The sequence below is a fragment of the Conger conger genome, chromosome 2, assembly GCF_963514075.1.
Source record: "Conger conger chromosome 2, fConCon1.1, whole genome shotgun sequence".
NCBI classification, from domain to species: domain Eukaryota; kingdom Metazoa; phylum Chordata; class Actinopteri; order Anguilliformes; family Congridae; genus Conger; species Conger conger.
The window spans coordinates 71,888,488-71,906,533 of NC_083761.1; the positions used below are offsets into that span (position 1 = coordinate 71,888,488).

General features: G+C 55.0%; 1 protein-coding gene across 1 annotated transcript in view; it reads left to right on the forward strand.

Moving 5' to 3' along the window:
* The window catches only part of LOC133121299 (trinucleotide repeat-containing gene 6C protein-like), a 58,383-nt gene that overhangs the window by 11,894 nt on the left and 28,443 nt on the right, over window positions 1-18,046 (forward strand). Inside the window, exons 2-4 of the mRNA XM_061230504.1 lie at window positions 836-935; window positions 2,933-2,954; window positions 13,939-14,247. Coding sequence (XP_061086488.1) covers window positions 873-935; window positions 2,933-2,954; window positions 13,939-14,247 — 394 coding nt within the window. The 5' untranslated portion in view covers window positions 836-872. The remainder of the gene's footprint in view (window positions 1-835; window positions 936-2,932; window positions 2,955-13,938; window positions 14,248-18,046) is intronic.

Below are 18,046 nucleotides of genomic sequence, written 5' to 3' on the forward strand. Positions count from 1 at the left end.
GGTTACCATTTTGTTTTTATTATTTTGAGTTTTTTCTGGTGCCGGTGATGCAAGCCCTTTCAAAAATATCCCGTGGAAGCCCCACAGACCGGCATTGTGTAATAAATAATGCCGCGCATTTCCCCCCCGTAAGTCACTAACGGGGTACCGAGTAATCGGCTGAATTACGTCACCGCTCCGGCAGAGCAACGGTGCTCAGTCGATGACTCGCCGCGGGCGTTGCACAGGGGAGTGGCCCGAGCGAGCGTGAGGGTAAGAGGCGGAGCGGTACGTCTGAGGGGGCACTCGCGGGTCGGCCTCCCCTCTCCCGTGACCTCAGAGCCCCCGAGGGGTTGACCGAAACAGCCTCCCGCTGCAGCCCAGAGAAACTGCATTTTTTCTTCCTCTGCCCTGGGCGTCTCTGGGCCCTGCTGAGTGTTGTTAAAGTGTTTCAGTGCTGCCGATAGCCTGTGCTTTACGCCGTAGCGCTGAGCTGCTGTGTAAGCCCTTATGGGCGGGTGCGACCTGCTCGTTAGCAGACCGATGCGACGCCAGTGTTGTGTTTGATCATATGACCGTTTTTCAGGACCGCATGACTGTTGAAATGCATTGTGATTGCTAGGTCTTTCTATGGGTTTTCTATAGGCCACCGTAGTCCATAACGGGTTAACTGTTGTACACACGAGTTTGCACCTGTGCTTGCTCTGGGGCGGGAGTGGGTCTGAAAGGTGAGATCACTTGCACTGAGTGGAACATGCTAGAAAAGTGTGGTTTTATTTTCGGCTGAACTGACCAGGCAAACTCACGTACACATGCACCCCGTGTTAACACCTTCACTGTTTTTCTGCATTTCCAGTCGAGAGAAGCAAGCAACACAAGAAGAGAATCATTTGATGGAAGAAAAGAAAAAGAAAAAGCAAGAAGAGAAGAAAAAGAAGGACAGTGCTCAGAAAAAGGTGCGTGCAGTCGACCCCAATTCCCCTCTGCACTTACATATCCCCACTCCCTACTGCACCCTAACCACCACCCACTCCCTACTGCACCCTAACCATGTCCCTACTGCACCCTAACCACGTCCCCACTCCCTACTGCACCCTAACCACGTCCCCACTTCCTACTGCACCCTAACCACCACCCACTCCCTACTGCACCCTAACCATGTCCCCACTCCCTACTGCATCCTAACCACGTCCCCACTCCCTACTGCACCCTAACCACGTCTCCACTCCCTCCTGCACCCTAACCATGTCCCCACTCCCTCCTGCATCCTAACCACGTCCCTACTCCCTACTGCACCCTAACCATGTCCCCACTCCCTACTGCACCCTAACCACCACCCACTCCCTCCTGCACCCTAACCACCACCCACTCCCTACTGCACCCTAACCACCACCCACTCCCTACTGCACCCTAACCACCACCCACTCCCTACTGCACCCTAACCACCACCCACTCCCTACTGCACCCTAACCACGTCCCCACTCCCTACTGCACCCTAACCACCACCCACTCCCTACTGCACCCTAACCACCACCCACTCCCTACTGCACCCTAACCACCACCCACTCCCTACTGCACCCTAACCACCACCCACTCCCTACTGCACCCTAACCACGTCCCCACTCCCTACTGCACCCTAACCACCACCCACTCCCTACTGCACCCTAACCACCACCCACTCCCTACTGCACCCTAACCAGGTCCCCACTCCCTACTGCACCCTAACCACCACCCACTCCCTACTGCACCCTAACCACCACCCACTCCCTACTGCACCCTAACCACCACCCACTCCCTACTGCACCCTAACCACCACCCACTCCCCACTGCACCCTAACCACGTCCCCACTCACTACTGTACCCTAACCATGTCCCCACTCACTACTGTACCCTAACCATGTCCGCACTCACCACTGTACCCTAACCATGTCCCCACTCACCACTGTACCCTAACCATGTCCCCACTCACCACTGTACCCTAACCATATCCCCACTCACCACTGTACCCTAACCCACACTCTTGTACACCCGATCCCCTCTCTCTCTGTGCTGGGCAGCTTGTGCTCTGTCCAGGTGAGGAGGTTACTGACTGACTGCTGGGGATTGCCTGGGGAATGATTAAATTATCCGGTGGATTAGTCTCTGAGCCATCTAAGTGCCATGTGTTTAGATTTTTATTACTGGCAGATTAGTAGTGGAAGAGGAGAGGGATGCCAGCACGTCGTCATGGGTTTTTACCCCCCTCTCCCCATTCATACAGACACAATGTAATCTTTTGCACAGTATTGCCGGGCTGCTGGGCCAGTGCTCTTAACTGCAGGTACCTTTCCATTCTGGGGGCTGCAGACAGGATGTGTTTGAGTCTGTGTTCAGGGGCTTAGCCGCACGTGCCTGGTCTTGCCCAGAAGCTGTACTGACTGGAGCAGTTCTTACACACTAGAATTAGTGTGAATACATGAATTTGGTTTGAGTCCAGATCCGGTATTAGTGTGAAAACATGGATTCAGTGTGACTCCAGGTCCATTCATTTTGTATTGGCTTCATGATTCCGGTCTTCAACACATTCAGAATGCTTGGCTACTGGATATTCATAAATGCACCTTGCACTTGAACACTTATTTTGAATGAAATAATATATTTTGTTGTTAGCTTTTTAAACCTCTTTCTAAATTGACTTATTGTGAATTCTCAGTGGTATCCAAGTTTTCTACCTGATGCTCTTTACTGGATATTCATAGCCTTGAATTTAATGGAAGCAGTGTTAAGTTTTTTTAATTCATTTTTATAGCTGTTATTTATACTTGTAACTTGCACAGATGGTCACTTTTGGTATTGATTTCTTACATTGCACTTGTATTGTATTATATTGTATTGCGTTTGAAGTGGAAGTTAACTGTGTGTTTCAGGGTTTTTCAGGGATTTCACCTTATTGTGCTTTTATCTTTCCTTACAGGCTGCTGAACAGAAAACCAAAGGTGAGTCAACAGTGATTTTAAAATGATCTAAAACGCATGCAAATTTGAAACGGGTGGCAAGACCTGAACGTACTGATCTAGATCAAACGCTGATTATGATGACATCAGCACAGTTAAATGAGGTAGTTGAGCTCTTGGGTTTTGCTCGCTGGCAGATTTTGAGCGGTAGCTGGAGTGTCTCGCCCCCCCTGCGATAGGCATTAAAGCAGGAGCCGGGGCGGGGTGTGTTTCTCTCTCTCAGGCAGAGAGGAAGCCGGCCCTCTGCAGGGCCCCCTGTACCTCAGCCAGAGTGAGAGAGTGGGGCTGGCCGTGCTTGGTCAGGGTCAGGGCCCGGAGGCTTGGCTCTGAGCGCAGAACACATTGCATTCTGGGAGACTGAGTCCTTAACGGGCAGAAGCAAATGTCCCCCGAAGAGGGTGAGATGTAGATGGGACTACAGATCTGTGAAGGAAGCGGAGCTCATGTGGCACAGAGGCCTGAGGAGGTGTGTGAATTGGCCGTGACCCCCGCCCCCGTGCGGGCGTGCGTGCGGGCGTTGCGCGTGAATGCCCTGCGTGCGTGCGTGGCCTGTTTGTATTGCGTGTGTGGGACCGCATCGGGCAGGAAGCAGCATCTGCGCCGTACGGGAGGCTGCTTAATTAGGGCTGTGGGAAGCCTCCCGGCCCCACCATGAGTCATCAAAAGAGCAGCGCAGCTTCCACTGGCTCCTGTCAGCTCGCCCGATTGGCCGAATTTCAATTAGAAGGCTCCGATCCGCGTCCGCTTCGCTGGACGAAAGCGGAGAGTCTCCCCCTCGCGGGAACGCCACGGGGCGCCTGGGCGAGGCGGGCCGTCGGCGCGCCGGGAGGAGCGGATTCGCTGGCGCTCCGATCCCGACCGCGCGATTGGCTTCCTTCTCTGTCCGGTGAGCGGCAGCTCGGAGAGGAGAAAGGGTTCGACGGCGCTGGGGTCACTGAGTGTGAGGGAGGGAGGGAGGGGGAGGGGGAGGGGGGAGGGGGAGAGTAAGATGACACCCAGGGAGGCCCCTCGCAGGGAGCGGAGGAGCAGGGAATGCTGGGAGTGAGCGAGTTCACACAGCGCGGGCAGGGGTAGCGTGAGACGTGAGCGGGTGGGGGAAGCGAGAGTGGCGGAAGGCAGAGGGACGTGTGAAAGTGAGAGCTGAACACGCGTGCGTTTCCTGTGCTCTAACGCTCCCGCCGCCCGCTCTGGGGCCCTCTCTGCATTTTTTCCGACGGCTGACAAAACAAGCAGAACACAGCCCTCAGCTTCACACGCTCGCACACACACACACATACACACACACACACTCTCTCACACGCACACACACACACACACACACACACACACACACACACACACTCTCTCACACGCACACACACACACATACACACACACGCTCTCGCTCTCGCTCTCACGCACACACATACACACGCTCTCTCACACGCACACACACACACACACACACACACACACACACACTCACACTCACACTCACACTCACACTCACACTCTCTCTCACACACATACACATACACACTCTCTCTCACACGCACACACACTTACACACATACACACGCTCTCTCTCACACACACACACACACTCTCTCACACGCACACAGACAAACACACACACACTCTCTCTCTCACACACACACACGCACACACACACACACTCTCTCACACACACGCACACACATACACACACACAAACACACATACACACGCTCTCACACACGCACACACACACATACACACTCTCTCTCACACGCACACACAGAAACACACATACACACGCTCTCACACACGCACACACACATACACATACACACTCTCTCTCTCACACGCACACATGAGCATGTGTACTCAGACAACACGTGCACCCACACGCACCGCACACGCATGTTCACAAACCCAGACCCGCACGCACACTTTCACAAAGACATGCTCAGAATCCGGGGCTTTCCGGCTGGAACCCGTATTCCACTGCAGCTTGTTTTCCGTCGTGAATATATCTCACAATCTAGTCTTTCTTGGCAAACTCCGAGCCACGAAATTTAGTATTCATTTATTGACTTTTTACGCCCGGGGTGTAGCTGCCTGCTGACGTGACCCCCCCCCCTCCCGTCAGCCGGAGAAGCAGAAGACGAGACCAGGCGCCACTTCCACCGAGCGAAGCCGTGTGAAGTGAACGAGGTGGCAGTCAGGTTGCGGGTTTGGGGGGGATAGCTAATCAGACGGGCCGCATATCTCCAGCTCGCAGCTTTGCTTATTAACCGAGGGCCGCCGTGTCGGCTGAGGCGCGGCGGATGAAGGTGACGTTCGTCTCCGAGTCCGACTGCGCGTCGGGGGGTCAGGCTTCCGTTTGTGTCTGCGGGGGAAAGCGTTAATGCGAGCGCGGAGAAATCATCCCCCTCCGTCAACACCTTCCCCCCCCGTTTGTTTTCTTCTTCTTTTTTTCGTCGAGGTTGCCGTCCCTCTCAGCGTTTCAGTTTGTTTCAGGAATTCATCATCCCTCAGATGCCGGCGCGTATTGAAATCAGGTAAAGCCGCGGGGCTGTGGAATTAACTTCTCTGCCCCCCATTAGCGGGGTGCTCCCGCCCTGACCCCCCCCGCTTCGCTCGGACGGCCCCTGGCCGCGCAGCCTAGCCTGCTGGCCGAGCCCCTCACCCGCCCCCCGCCCCAGAGCGCCCTGACCCCCCCGCGCAGCCTAGCCTGCTGGCCGAGCCCCTCACCCTCCCCCCGCCCCAGAGCACCCTGACCCCCCGCGCAGCCTAGCCTGCTGGCCGAGCCCCTCACCCTCCCCCCGCCCCAGAGCACCCTGACCCCCCGCGCAGCCTAGCCTGCTGGCCGAGCCCCTCACCCTCCCCCCGCCCCAGAGCACCCTGACCCCCCGCGCAGCCTAGCCTGCTGGCCGAGCCCCTCACCCTCCCCCCGCCCCAGAGCACCCTGACCCCCCGCGCAGCCTAGCCTGCTGGCCAATCCCCACACCCGCCCCGCCCCAGAGCACCCTGACACCCCCGCTTCGCCCAGACAGCCTACAACTCAACTCCAGCAGGGGGCGTCCATCTTGTGCTCGGAATTCTAGAACATTCTAAGCATTTGAGGACCAGTGGGTGCTTCCTGCCTCTTGTGGACAGTAGTATGTGTTCCAGCGGCGTTTTTTAGGAGAGGTGAAGCGGCCTCCCAGCCTGAGAGCTTTAGCTATGTAGTTCACAGAAAGCAGGTGTAAATTCCGCGAATAACAGTTGAAATAACGGCAGGGCTAAGACTGTGTCTCGGTATGTAATCATAGCTATCGCTGGCGGTTTCTGCTGCCTCGGCACATCTGAGGGTTAAAGAGCAAATGTAGTACATGTCAGTCTCTCATTTTTCTCCTGACGGTGTTCTTTTCCTTCCCCCGGAGATGCTGTTCGACATCCATACAGCGCAGCGTATTTACATAGTGTCACACGGGATAACCGCATTATTCCCAGACTGCGGCATCGTAATTTCATATTGGATTAATTTGCAATTTCACATTCAGTTAATTACATCAACAGTTTGTGTCGGATTTCGTGAATCGCAGTCTAATTAGAAGCTAATTTACTTTCATAGGTTCTCTAACGCTTATAAATACACTATAAATTAATGTTGTATAAAGGGCGCATTATGTTGTGCAGTTTTATTATTAGAGGCATTAATTATGGGGTTTTTTTTTCTTTCTTTTTTTTTTATTGTCCTCTGTGTGTGTGAAGTGGTCTTTGCTGAATTGGTAACAGATCCCAAAACTGAGAAGAGTGCTCCTCTCCCCCTCTCTTTGTGCTGAATAGGGAGAGGGCTGTTGTTCAGTGTAATCACTGTACGGTTAGAGCACTGCTATGGGTGCAGTCCATGGTGGCGTACATGTATGGCTGTAGTGTCTCGGGGGTTTTGGATAGGGAGGGAGACTGACGGGCCGGTCCGGGCCGGTCTGGTCCGGTCTGGGCCGGTCTGGTCTGGTCCGGTCCGGTCCGGTCCGGTCTGGTCCCGTCCGGTCCGGCCCAGGTTAGTACCCCGCCTGCCCCCGTACAAGGAGGGCGGCTGGCTGAGCTCCTCTGGGCGCGGGGTGTTCTGATGCATTCCTGTGTTTGTATATCCCGCCCGCGCACAAAGCCAGCGGCTGCCCCGGGCCGTAACTCAATCCTTAAGGAAGACGCTGAACTTAAAGGAAACAAACGTGTGTCGGCACACGTTCGTGTGGAATTGGCACCAGTGTGTGCGGGGGGGTGGGGTATGGACAGCGGTCGGCTCTGTAGTGCGCGTCACTGCCCTCTGACACGTGCGGGCACGACAGAGGAGCCGCCGCTAATCCTCACCGCCTCTCTCTGCCTCGGCTGCGCGCGGAGTGACACAGTTAGTTTAGTGCCTCAGCTGGCCGTGCACTGTATGGATTTGGGATATTGAGCACACTCTGATTATCCCGCAGATTACAGAGAAGTAAAAGCTACGTTGAGCCCTGGGTGCAGGCTGCAGCCGTAGATGTGCGCTTTGTTCAGTGTAGGGCATCGCTTTCGAAAAGACCGCGTTCATTTTTAGGCTGTTTATCTTAATGGGAAATAATATTTTTTAAATTTGGCACATTGCTAGCAAGTGCAGAATGGCATTTTGATCTGTTTATTTTCTCATTTGAGATCATTCAACGTTTAGTTTGTTTTGGGAATATTTCTCCTGGGGCTCTGAGGTTTGTCTTGACAAATGGTATTTTTTTTTTCTCGTTCTGATTTCATTCTCTTCTGGGTCCCCGTTTAATTTGTCTGAGAATGAGTGAATGATTATTTTGTGCGTGTGTTTGTGTGTCAGCTGTTCCCGCGCTCCAGTCACGCTGCCGAAAAGGGCCTTGGAGAGCCATTGGCTGTGAGTGCGGCCTGGCGTTTAATTACGCACTTCTAATTAATCTCCATAATCTGCCTGCACTTGCAGGGTCCTCCTCTGCGCTTCTCTCTGTGAAATGATGCCTGCCCTCTGAAACCTTAACTTCCGCTCTCCAGGGTTCCCTCTCTCTGTCCTGTCCTGGGGCGTTTGGTTTGGACAGAGTCTCCTATGCCTGCCCTCTGAAACCTTAACTTTCCCTCTCTCTGTCCTGTCCTGGGGTGTTTGGTTTGGACAGAGTCTCCTATGCCTGCCCTCTGAAACCTTAACTTCCCCTCTCCAGGGTTCCCTCTCTCTGTCCTGTCCTGGGGCGTTTGGTTTGGACAGGGCCTTGCGTCTTTAATTACCCCTCGCGCACTGGGAGGAGCTCAGCTAGCACAACGTTCTCACAATGTTGCCGGAATGTTCTGCTTCCGAGGTCCCTGTGAAGGCCCGGACACAACAAACCGACGGTCGGCCGTTGGTGGCGCCCTGTCGGCCGAGTCTTTCCGGTGTGTCCCGCACGCCGACACTCCGTCGGCGTGTTTTGGAGGGCTCCGACACCGATTCAACATGTTGAATCGGCGTCGGAGCCCCCGGAGCCGTCGATGAGAGAGAGCTTTCTGATTGGCTGTCCAGCTAGCGAATCAGTGCACGAGAAGAGAAATGGAAGCGACGAAAGCAAGCCATTCCAAAGTTACTATCACTACCAGACATAATTTTCGATTAGTATTACTAAATAGCGAGAGAACAAGGAAATTGCTGCAAACTGTTTGTTGTGAGCGAGACAATGGCTGCTTCTATGTCCAACGCAATGCAAACGCATTCCCCGGTCTTCCGGTTTACATTTTTTGAAAGACAGGAGTTATTACCTCTCACGCAGGCGCAGAACGTACGTGCAACTCGGCCGTCGGCGGACCGTCGTTGCGGTGTGTTCGGCACAGCCAGCATTAACGACGCGTATCGACGCGAGGCGATCTTTGTTGGCGCTCCGCGGCCGACCGTCGGTTTGGTGTGTCCGGGCCTTGACACTTGGAGTCGGTGGAGGCGCTAGCGATAACGTGGAGCGCCACTTCCTGCGTAGACCCCACCTCACTTCCTGTCTCTAGGCCTATTACGCGACATTTGTTCCCTTGGGAGTTTTGATTTCTTCCGTCTGGATTTTGCTGTGGTGTTCCGGGGTCTGGGTCAGGTTAGACCAACGCAGTGCCGCCCGCTTCAGTGTGATTGGCTGGGGTCTGGGTCAGGTCAGAGCCCAGCGCAGTGATTGGCTGGGGGCTGGTTGCGAGTCGCTGGCGTGGCTGTGTCGGAGGGAAACGCCATGGCGACGGCGTTCTCAGAGCCGTGGCCGGGAGCTGGGATGTTGCTGCAGTAAAACATTCAGTCGGCGCGCAGTGCATGAACACACCGTGAATCACTGCCTACTTAATTAGAATGCATAATAAGGGGTGGTCATGCAGTACTTTGTTTTATTGGAAGACAGAGGCTTGCCCCAGGGGAAAGGGTGATGTGTTGGGAGGAGGGGGGTGGGGGGTGGTTGGTGAGGGGGGGGGGTGTAAACAGAGGTGTATCAGGCTGCGGGTGTCACCATAGCAACAGCCCGCTGTGAGAGGAGCAGAGGATGATAAACAGCAGCTCTGAGCTCCTCTCCTGGTCCCAGACCGAGCCCCGCTCCCTCCTCTCCCTCTGACAGATGGCTCGGGCATGGACACAGCCCCCCCGTCCCACAGAGGTGGGTGTCCCTGGGTGCTGCGGCCCCAAATACATTACTCTTACTGCCCCTCATGCGTTTCAGCATCAACATGGCTGTCCAGGCACCTCTTACCCTCTACCCCACAGTCTGTACTGAAATATTGTGGACAAAAGAGCATTTCATTCACACACACATTACTTGTGGGTTAAAGTTTCTTGACCTTTCTTTGGGTTTAAAAAAATAAATAAAAATAAAAAACAAACACACTCTTTTATTTTATTTTTTTATGTAGGCCAGTTTTTTACCCTCCCGTCAGTCCTTGCTTTGCGTCACGGCCGAACTCTCCGCGCTGCATTTGATGAGGTGTTATTTTCGGTCACGGCTGTCGGGGGTGCTTTTGACCCGCGCCGGGCGTGCTTCCTGCGGGTAGAGGGGGGTGGTGAGGTACCTGTTCTGAGCCAGGCTGTTTTTTAGTGTTTGTGAAAAGGCTCCTCGCGCTGGCTCCTGTTCCGTTTTAATTAAGCGCCCGTGTGCGGAAGCCTGTAATTACCGGTTCATAGGTGACGGCTGAGAGCGCTTCAGTCAGATAGTTTAATGGAATTTACAGTACGCTTGTTACAATAATTTATTTAATTGCCACCCTTCAGCATCAATTAAATTCCTTTGGTTTACCTGAAAGAAATTACCGCTCCCCCTCCCTCCCCCCCTCGTTTCTTCTCCGCGCCTCTCTACACTCACTGCTTCTGAAATCCTCTTCAGGTTGTGACGGTTTTTTATAGTTTGTTTTTTTTTTTACCATCTGTTCAGTCAGAAAAATGACGTCTTTATTTTTCTCTGGAAGGAGGGTTGGTTAGCGGCGTACGGCTGCGTTCTCTTCGTTGCCGCGGTAACGGGCGCCATGTCGGATCTTTGGATGTTGATTTATTTGTAGCCCCTCGCTCCTCGCCAGCTTCCAGACGCTTCTCTGCGGAGTGCAGCGAGTGCGTAAATCGGGTGATTGAGTGCAGATCATCCCAGGGCCAGGACAGATCACTCTGCCGCCTCACACTTGGCCTGCGGTTTCATAACGTTTAGCCCAGGCACTGTTGGCAATCCCATGCACGCACACAGACACACACACACACACACACACAGACGCACACAAGCACGCGCGCACACACACAGACGCACACACACACACACACACAGACGCACACACACACACACACACACACAGACGCACACACACACACACACACAGACGCACACAAGCACGCACACACACACACACACACACACACAGACGCGTGCGCACACGCGCTGACAAACACACACGCTGACACACGTTCACACACACACGCACGCACGCACGCACGCACGCACGCACGCACGCACACACACAGACGCACGCAGACACACACCCGCACGCACACACACACACACACACACACCCCCGCACGCACACACCCGCACGCACACATACACACGCACACGCACGCACACACAGGAGTAACAGCTGTGTCTGTTTCGCTCTCACTGTTCTGCGAGAGATGAGAGGAAGAGGATTCTGTAATTGTAAGCGGATTAGGGCTGCTTGCTTAGGCTGCCTGACCTGGTCTGGGTAGTGGAGAACAGAGTGGAACTGGCAAACACACACACACACACACACACACACACACACACACACACACACACACACACACACACACACACACACACACACACACACACACACACACACACACACACACACACACACACACACACACACACACACACCGCTGTTTGCAGTCGGATGAGTAGGTGGGAAGGCGGCTTCTCTGCATGTTTCCAGAAGGATGGCCGTCAGAGGCCCCGTTCTAACGGTCAGCTCCATGCAGAGGTTCCACAGGGAAAACACTGAGCTGGGGGGAGGGGCATGCGCGGGAGGGAGGGAGGGGAGCAGGGCTCCGATTGGCTGTGAGAATAGCACAGAATTATGGGGCCCATCTGCCTCATGTAATATATTCATAACGGTGAACAATGAGGTGACAGAAACGGAAGAAGGCGGGAGGGAGGGAGGGAGGGAGAGCGGTGAGAGAGAGGGAGGGGGGGAGGAGAGCGAGAGAGAGCGAGGGAGGGCATGGACAGGCTGGCTGAGCTGATTTAATGTGGGAGTGGCGTCAGCAGCTGCAGCTGGGGCCAGGCTGCGCTCCTGGAGCTGCACAGACGAGCCAATGCGCGTCAGCTCCACCGTCACATGATCGCGTGTGCGCACACCCAGCCAACCAGCACGCGGCGTCTCTGCTGCACGCCGCACAGGGAGCAGCAGGCTACAGATCCGCTGGTTTAGCCCCGCAAGGGCCCTGCTGCTCATCCACTTTACGACTTTGCATCTTTCAATACGCAGAGTGTGTGTGCGCGCCTTATACTAGCGCGCTTGTGTGCGTCTTATACTAGCGTGTGTTTGTGTGCGTGCGCAAGTGTGTGTGTGCATCTTATGACGTGTGTGTGTGTGTGTGTGTGTGTCAGCGTGTGTGCGTGCGTGTGTGCTAGCTGTCTCTGTCTGCCCTGTGCTCTGTAGAGCTGTAGAACTCACTCAGTCGCAGTTCCAGGTGCTTTGTCAGTTTCTCCGTGCCGATGTGTACGTGACTTCCGGAGAGCCGGGGGATCAACACGGGGGACGGCGCCGTTACCGACGGCAACGCGCATCTGGAGCTCGGCAGGAGTCGGGGCGCGTTCTGAGCGCGTGCGGGCGGCGGTATTGAGCGGGGAGCCGAGCCCAGGGCGCTAACGCTGGCGGGGGGGGGAAACGAGGCCGTCCGTAAACAAGGCCTCCTCGCCCGCCTCCCCTCCCTGCGGGGACCCTCTGCTGCCGGTGTGAACCACACGGGCCCTACGAGCAGGGAAGCCCAGCCTGTTTACGCTGCGTGTTACGGAGTGAGATCCCGCCTGGCTCCGGGGATGAGTCGCCCCCCCCCCCCCTCATGGGCGCTGAGGTACACAGCTCCACGCTATGAGGAGCTCCTTGTGGAAAGCCTGGGTTTCATCAGCCTGTAGCCTCCGGGTTCCCCCTGCGATGCTCGCGGTGGCGTCTCTGGCGCCTGAGCGCAGGGTTCCCTTCCCTCTGCCTCTCAGGAGGCGGGGTCACGCGTGGCTTTCGCTGGGGCGGGCAGACGCCCGTGTGGTGCCGGTGTGGCAACATTTCGCATCCGCAAGAAGTCTTACATTACCCTGTTTCTGCTTCCTATGTCATCACGATATATCCAGTTCAGTTACGTTATTTCACTTAATAGCTGACTGCTAACAAGGTAGTTGTAGAGAAGAAGGTTACTAGTAACGAGTACGCAGTTGTGAATTACTGCAGCTAACCTTACCTAGCTAGGTGGAACCGGAAATAGGGCAATACAGGATTTCTTGGTGACCAAGAATTTGGCAGCACACCGGGTAGGTGACCTAGTCCTCAGAAGACCCCTGGTTTCGGGTAAGGGGAGCTGTGGTTGGGACCCAGCTCCTCGGTAGACCCCTGGTTTCGAGTAAGGGGAGCTGTGGTTGTGACCCAGCTCCTCAGTAGACCCCTGGTTTCGAGTAAGGGGAGCTGTGGTTGTGACCCAGCTCCTCAGTAGGCTCCTGGTTTCAGTATTGAAGCTGCACGCAGCAGAGGGAGGCCCCGGGGCCCCTGATTGGGGGCCCCAGCCCTGCACTTCCACGCCGGGGCCGTCCCATAGGCGAGCAGTGGTGCGGCACGCTCAGATTTTTGGGGAACGCTTCAAAGGGATTCTTCAGTTCCTTTTCAAAAGCAGTGGTCCCGGCCAGCTCCCAAGCGGGGCGTCCCGTTTAGGGATTTGGCACCCTGTGACCGGATCGAATCCGGGCCAGGCCCTGTGCTGACCGTGGAGGGGTTTCTCATGGGGAGATGTGTAATGGACCATAGCGTTGCCTGAGGAGGAGGGCCTACTGATGCAATTGGGGATTTAAAAAAAAAGGGTAATGGACTGAAGGCCGAGAGAGACCAGAGGAAGTGATCTTCTTCCTGTGGCGTTCAGTATGTCTGTGTTTGAGTGTAGAGAGGGGGGCTTCCCTCTCGCATGAAGTATCAGCGGCCCACTCGGGGTCGATTGCTTTGGTCTTGGCTTTGCACAGGGATGAATGCTGGAGATGGTTTTAGTGAAGCTTTAGAAACATGAATCCATCCGTATGTTCCCCCTCCGTCACATTCCTCCTCAGGGTCTCTGTTATAATGTGGTCATAACCCAGGGTACACACTGGGAACCAGGGGAAGCTCTTTTATGTGCATTAGATGGGTTCTGTGAAGCCTTGGTCAGGCAGGAGTGTGTGAGTGTGTGAGTGTGTGAGTGTGTGAGTGTGTGAGTGTGTGAGTGTGTGAGTGTGTGAGTGTGTGAGTGTGTGAGTGTGTGAGTGTGTGAGTGTCACTGGCATAATGCATTTCCTGTTCGTCTCCGCAGTGCCAGAATCTGCCAAGCCCAGCCCCAGCCCTCCCCAGCCTGCCACGCCCAGCGCCACTCCCGCGGTCTCCACGGTTACCAGCAATGGCAAGCGCCCCCCCAGCAGTGTCCCGCAGCAGCCGGCCGCGCCGCGTTACCCACCCCGAGAGGTGCCCCCGCGATTCCGCCAGCTCGAGCACAAGCAGCTACTGAAGAGGGGCCAGCCACTGCCCGCGGGGGCCCTGCCTCTCGCCCCGGCCCCGCCCGGGACCCTCTCCCCCCCGCACACCGCCCCCGGCCTCCCCCAGCCCTCCAGCCAGCGGCACGCAGGTCAGACATGCTCCGTCCTCCTCTTCCTCTGTGTGCTGTGGCTCCTCCTCTTCCTCCCTGTGTGATGTGGCTCCTCCTCTTCCTCCCTGTGTGATGTGGCTCCTCCTCTTCCTCCCTGTGTGCTGTGGCTCCTCCTCTTCCTCCCTGTGTGCTGTGGCTCCTCCCCTTCCTCCCTGTGTGCTGTGCCTCCTCCCCTTCCTGTGCGATGGCTCCTTCCTTTCCCCTCTGACTGATTCTTCCTGTGCTGTGACCCCTCCTCTTTGTGCTCTGGTCCCTCCCCTTGTAATGTGGCTCCTCCCCTTCCTGTGTTCGGCCTCCTCCCCTTCCCCTCTGCCATGGACTCAGACTTTGGGAAGGTTAAAAATGTACCAGAAAACTTTGGATTTTCACCATGTTGGAATTTTGTCATTTGTCAGTTCTCATTTAAACAGAATTTTTATATTTATTTTTAATTTTTAAAAATATGTTGTCACATTTGATTGTACAGGTAGCGCACGTGTTCATACATCTCATGAATAACACGGCTAAGGGGGATTGAAAGCTCTGAACCGCACATAATCGTAAATCAGCATTAGGTGGCAGATGCTAATATAATTTGCGCTAGTTAAAAAGCTTTTCAATGCACTGTGCCATATGTTGGGCTAATAGCGCAATAGCGGCTGAAATGAGCATAATCAATAGTGATCTGCCCAATTGCAGGTTACATTTTTAGCCTCTTATCCAAAACGGAAGAATACATTATCGCGGCGCTGCGACGTTACGTTATGTTGCAGATTAACCGGCGTTACGTGTGAAGCATTAGCGTCTGATGCGGTATCCCATAAGTTTCCATATTTAATGAACCCGTTTTACAGTACATAAAACCTTCATTGTCCAGACCGCTTTGCGATTGGCAATCAAAGCTCTGTGGCTGAGATCTGCCTTTTACAAGGAGCAGTCGGCCCATAACGCTGTCCTTGCGTGCAATGCTGTTATAGTTATGCGTTACATTAACAGCCGGCGCAGGAGTTTGTCACACGCAGTTCACTCTGCCCGGCACTAGGTGGCGTATACTTTCAGCCTTCTTCCGATGGGCTGGCTCTTCAGGTGGCTGGAGTTTGTGCAAGAAGCAGATTGTGGGAAAAGATGTGCAGAAATTGAGACCTCTTATGCTCAGAGCAGTGTGTGACAAATGTCGAAGAGTATAGGGGAAGCGCTCACCCCATTTGGCCGTGTGTGTGTGTGTGTGTGCGCCTGCATCTGTGTGTGTGTGTGTGTGTGTGTGTGTGCCTGCATCTGTGTGTGTGTGTGTGTGTGTGCGCCTGCGTGTGTGTGTGTGTGCGCCTGCGTGTGTGTGTGCGCCTGCGTGTGTGTGCGCCTGCGTGTGTGTGCGCCTGCGTGTGTGTGTGCGTGTGTGTGTGCGTGTGTGTGTGCGTGTGTGTGTGCGTGTGTGTGTGCGTGTGTGTGTGCGTGTGTGTGTGCGTGTGTGTGTGCGTGTGTGTGTGCGTGTGTGTGTGCGTGTGTGTGTGCGTGCGTGTGTGCGTGCGTGTGTGCGTGCGTGCGTGCGTGCGTGTGTGCGTGTGTGTGTGCGTGTGTGTGTGTGTGCGTGTGTGTGTGCGTGTGTGTGTGTGTGCGTGTGTGTGTGTGTGTGAGAGAGTCCCTGGCTCGTGTGTGTGTGTGTGTGTGTGTGTGTGTGTGTGTGTGTCAGTGTGTGTGTGAGGCTCTGGTCCAGCATGGCTGCAGTCCAGCCTCCAGCCCTGAGTGACTCACAGCTTACAGTAAACGTGTGTGATTCATCTGGGTGTCTCTGAACCCCCCCCCCTGTCCCAAACTCCCTCAGAGCACCCCTGTCCCCCCTCATCCCATGCCTCCTGTGGACTGGGGAGACCTCCACGTGGGGGTCAGGTGGGTGGGTGGGGGGGGCAGGTTGCAGGCCCTGCTGTTGCACAAAGGTGCTCCTGTTTGTCCCGAACGCGCCCCAAACAACACAGCCCACACTGTACTCCAGCACTGAGCCTTTGGCAACACGCTAGAAATGTTCTGCCCACTGTACGTCTGCTGATTGAATTTCCTCAGCGCCGATGCCCGTGCGGTGTGCTGCGGCTCTGTGGGATGTTTTTGGGCTGGAGGGGGAGGAGGAGGAGGAAGAGGAGGGCTCGGCACTCTTCAAGCGTTTCCAGAAGAAGCTGTTCGGCTGCAGCCTGCCGGCTTGTTTTCCTCCCACGGCTCTGCTGCCTTTCATTAGCGAATCACGTGTTTGCTCGTAAGCGGGAGGGCCGTAAATAATCTGGAGGGCTGGCGGCTGTGAAGTGTGTAGGAGCCCAGCGGCTTCCACTGAAGCGGGGGGAGCTGTGTCCTTTCCTGTGGCGTGGTGTTGGGATCGGGGGGGAGAGGTGCCCGGGGGCGTGGGACTGGCTAACCCCAGGGTCTGTAGCCCCCCCGGCCTGGCAGGGGCACGGGGCAGAGGGCTGGCCCGCCCTGGATGTCAGTGTGATTTAGGGGGGCCCTCAGGGGCCACCGGCTCCCGCTTCTGCTGAAGGGCCATTGTCACACGGTCCTGGTGGGTCACCTTCCACGGTACCGCTGTCACACCACGTCTTGTAAACGATATTCGGCTTTTTAAAGATTTTTTTCAAACCGCTGGAAACTGAGCAGCTGTTGGTTAAGTTGGGACTAATGTTAAGTTGGGGGCGACATGGCTCAGGCAGTAAGAGCAGTCGTCTGGCAGTCGGAGGGTTGCCGGTTCGATCCCCCGCCCGGGCTGTGTCGAAGTGTCCCTGAGCAAGACACCTAACCCCCAAATGCTCCTGACGAGCTGGTCGGCACCTTGCGTGGCAGCCAATCGCCGTCGGTGTGTGAGTGTGTGTATGAATGGGTGAATGAGAAGCATCAATTGTACAGCGCTTTGGATAAAGGCGCTATATAAATGCCTGCCATTTACCATTTACCATTTACTAATGGCACTGTGTGACTTGCAAACAGGATCCAGTCTATTAGCTCTCCGGTTTTTTGCATAATACCCGTTAAATTAAGGCCACCTCGTCGTCAAGAACTATGAGCAGTCAGTGTCGAGTGTTAGTATTTTTAGGCTACCTGTTTGTGGGCAAATCAGTAAATCGTATTTATTTATTTCAGATTTGGTGGCAAATTGTCCCCACGTTGTATATTGAGGAAGCGCTGCTCCCCCCCCACCCTCGGAGTGGTGGCCCAATCGGCCGCTCCCTCATGCGCTGGCCGTACTCTGATTGGTCCGATGCCTCAGCCCTACGCCACCGCGCCCCCCCCCCCCCCCCCCCCCCCCCCGTTTTTATTTATTTTAGCGCTACCCATACCGCAACCGCTGTGGCTCCTCCCCTTCCTCCCTGTGTGCTGTGGCTCCTCCCCTTCCTCCCTGTGTGCTGTGGCTCCTCCCCTTCCTCCCTGTGTGCTGTGGCTCCTTCCTTTCCTCTCTGACTGATTCTTCCTGTGCTGTGACCCCTCCTCTTTGTGCTCTGGTCCCTCCCCTTGTAATGTGGCTCCTCCCCATCCTGTTTTCGGCCTCCTCCCCTTCCCCTCTGCCATGGACTCAGACTTTGGCATGTTTTGTCAATGGCAGTATTCATCATTTCTGGGGATTCATTTGTTGAATACTGCTGTGTGTCACTCAAATGAACTGTCTGACTAACCGTCTTTGTGGGAGGACTCGAGTAAAAGCACTTGGCTGTGAATTTAAAGTGTTTTTCGTTTACATCGCGTTTTAGCGGATGATCTCGTGCAGAGTGACGGCTTGCGTTCATTTACATTGACAGACCTCAAAATTTACTGAACTTAATTACTACAG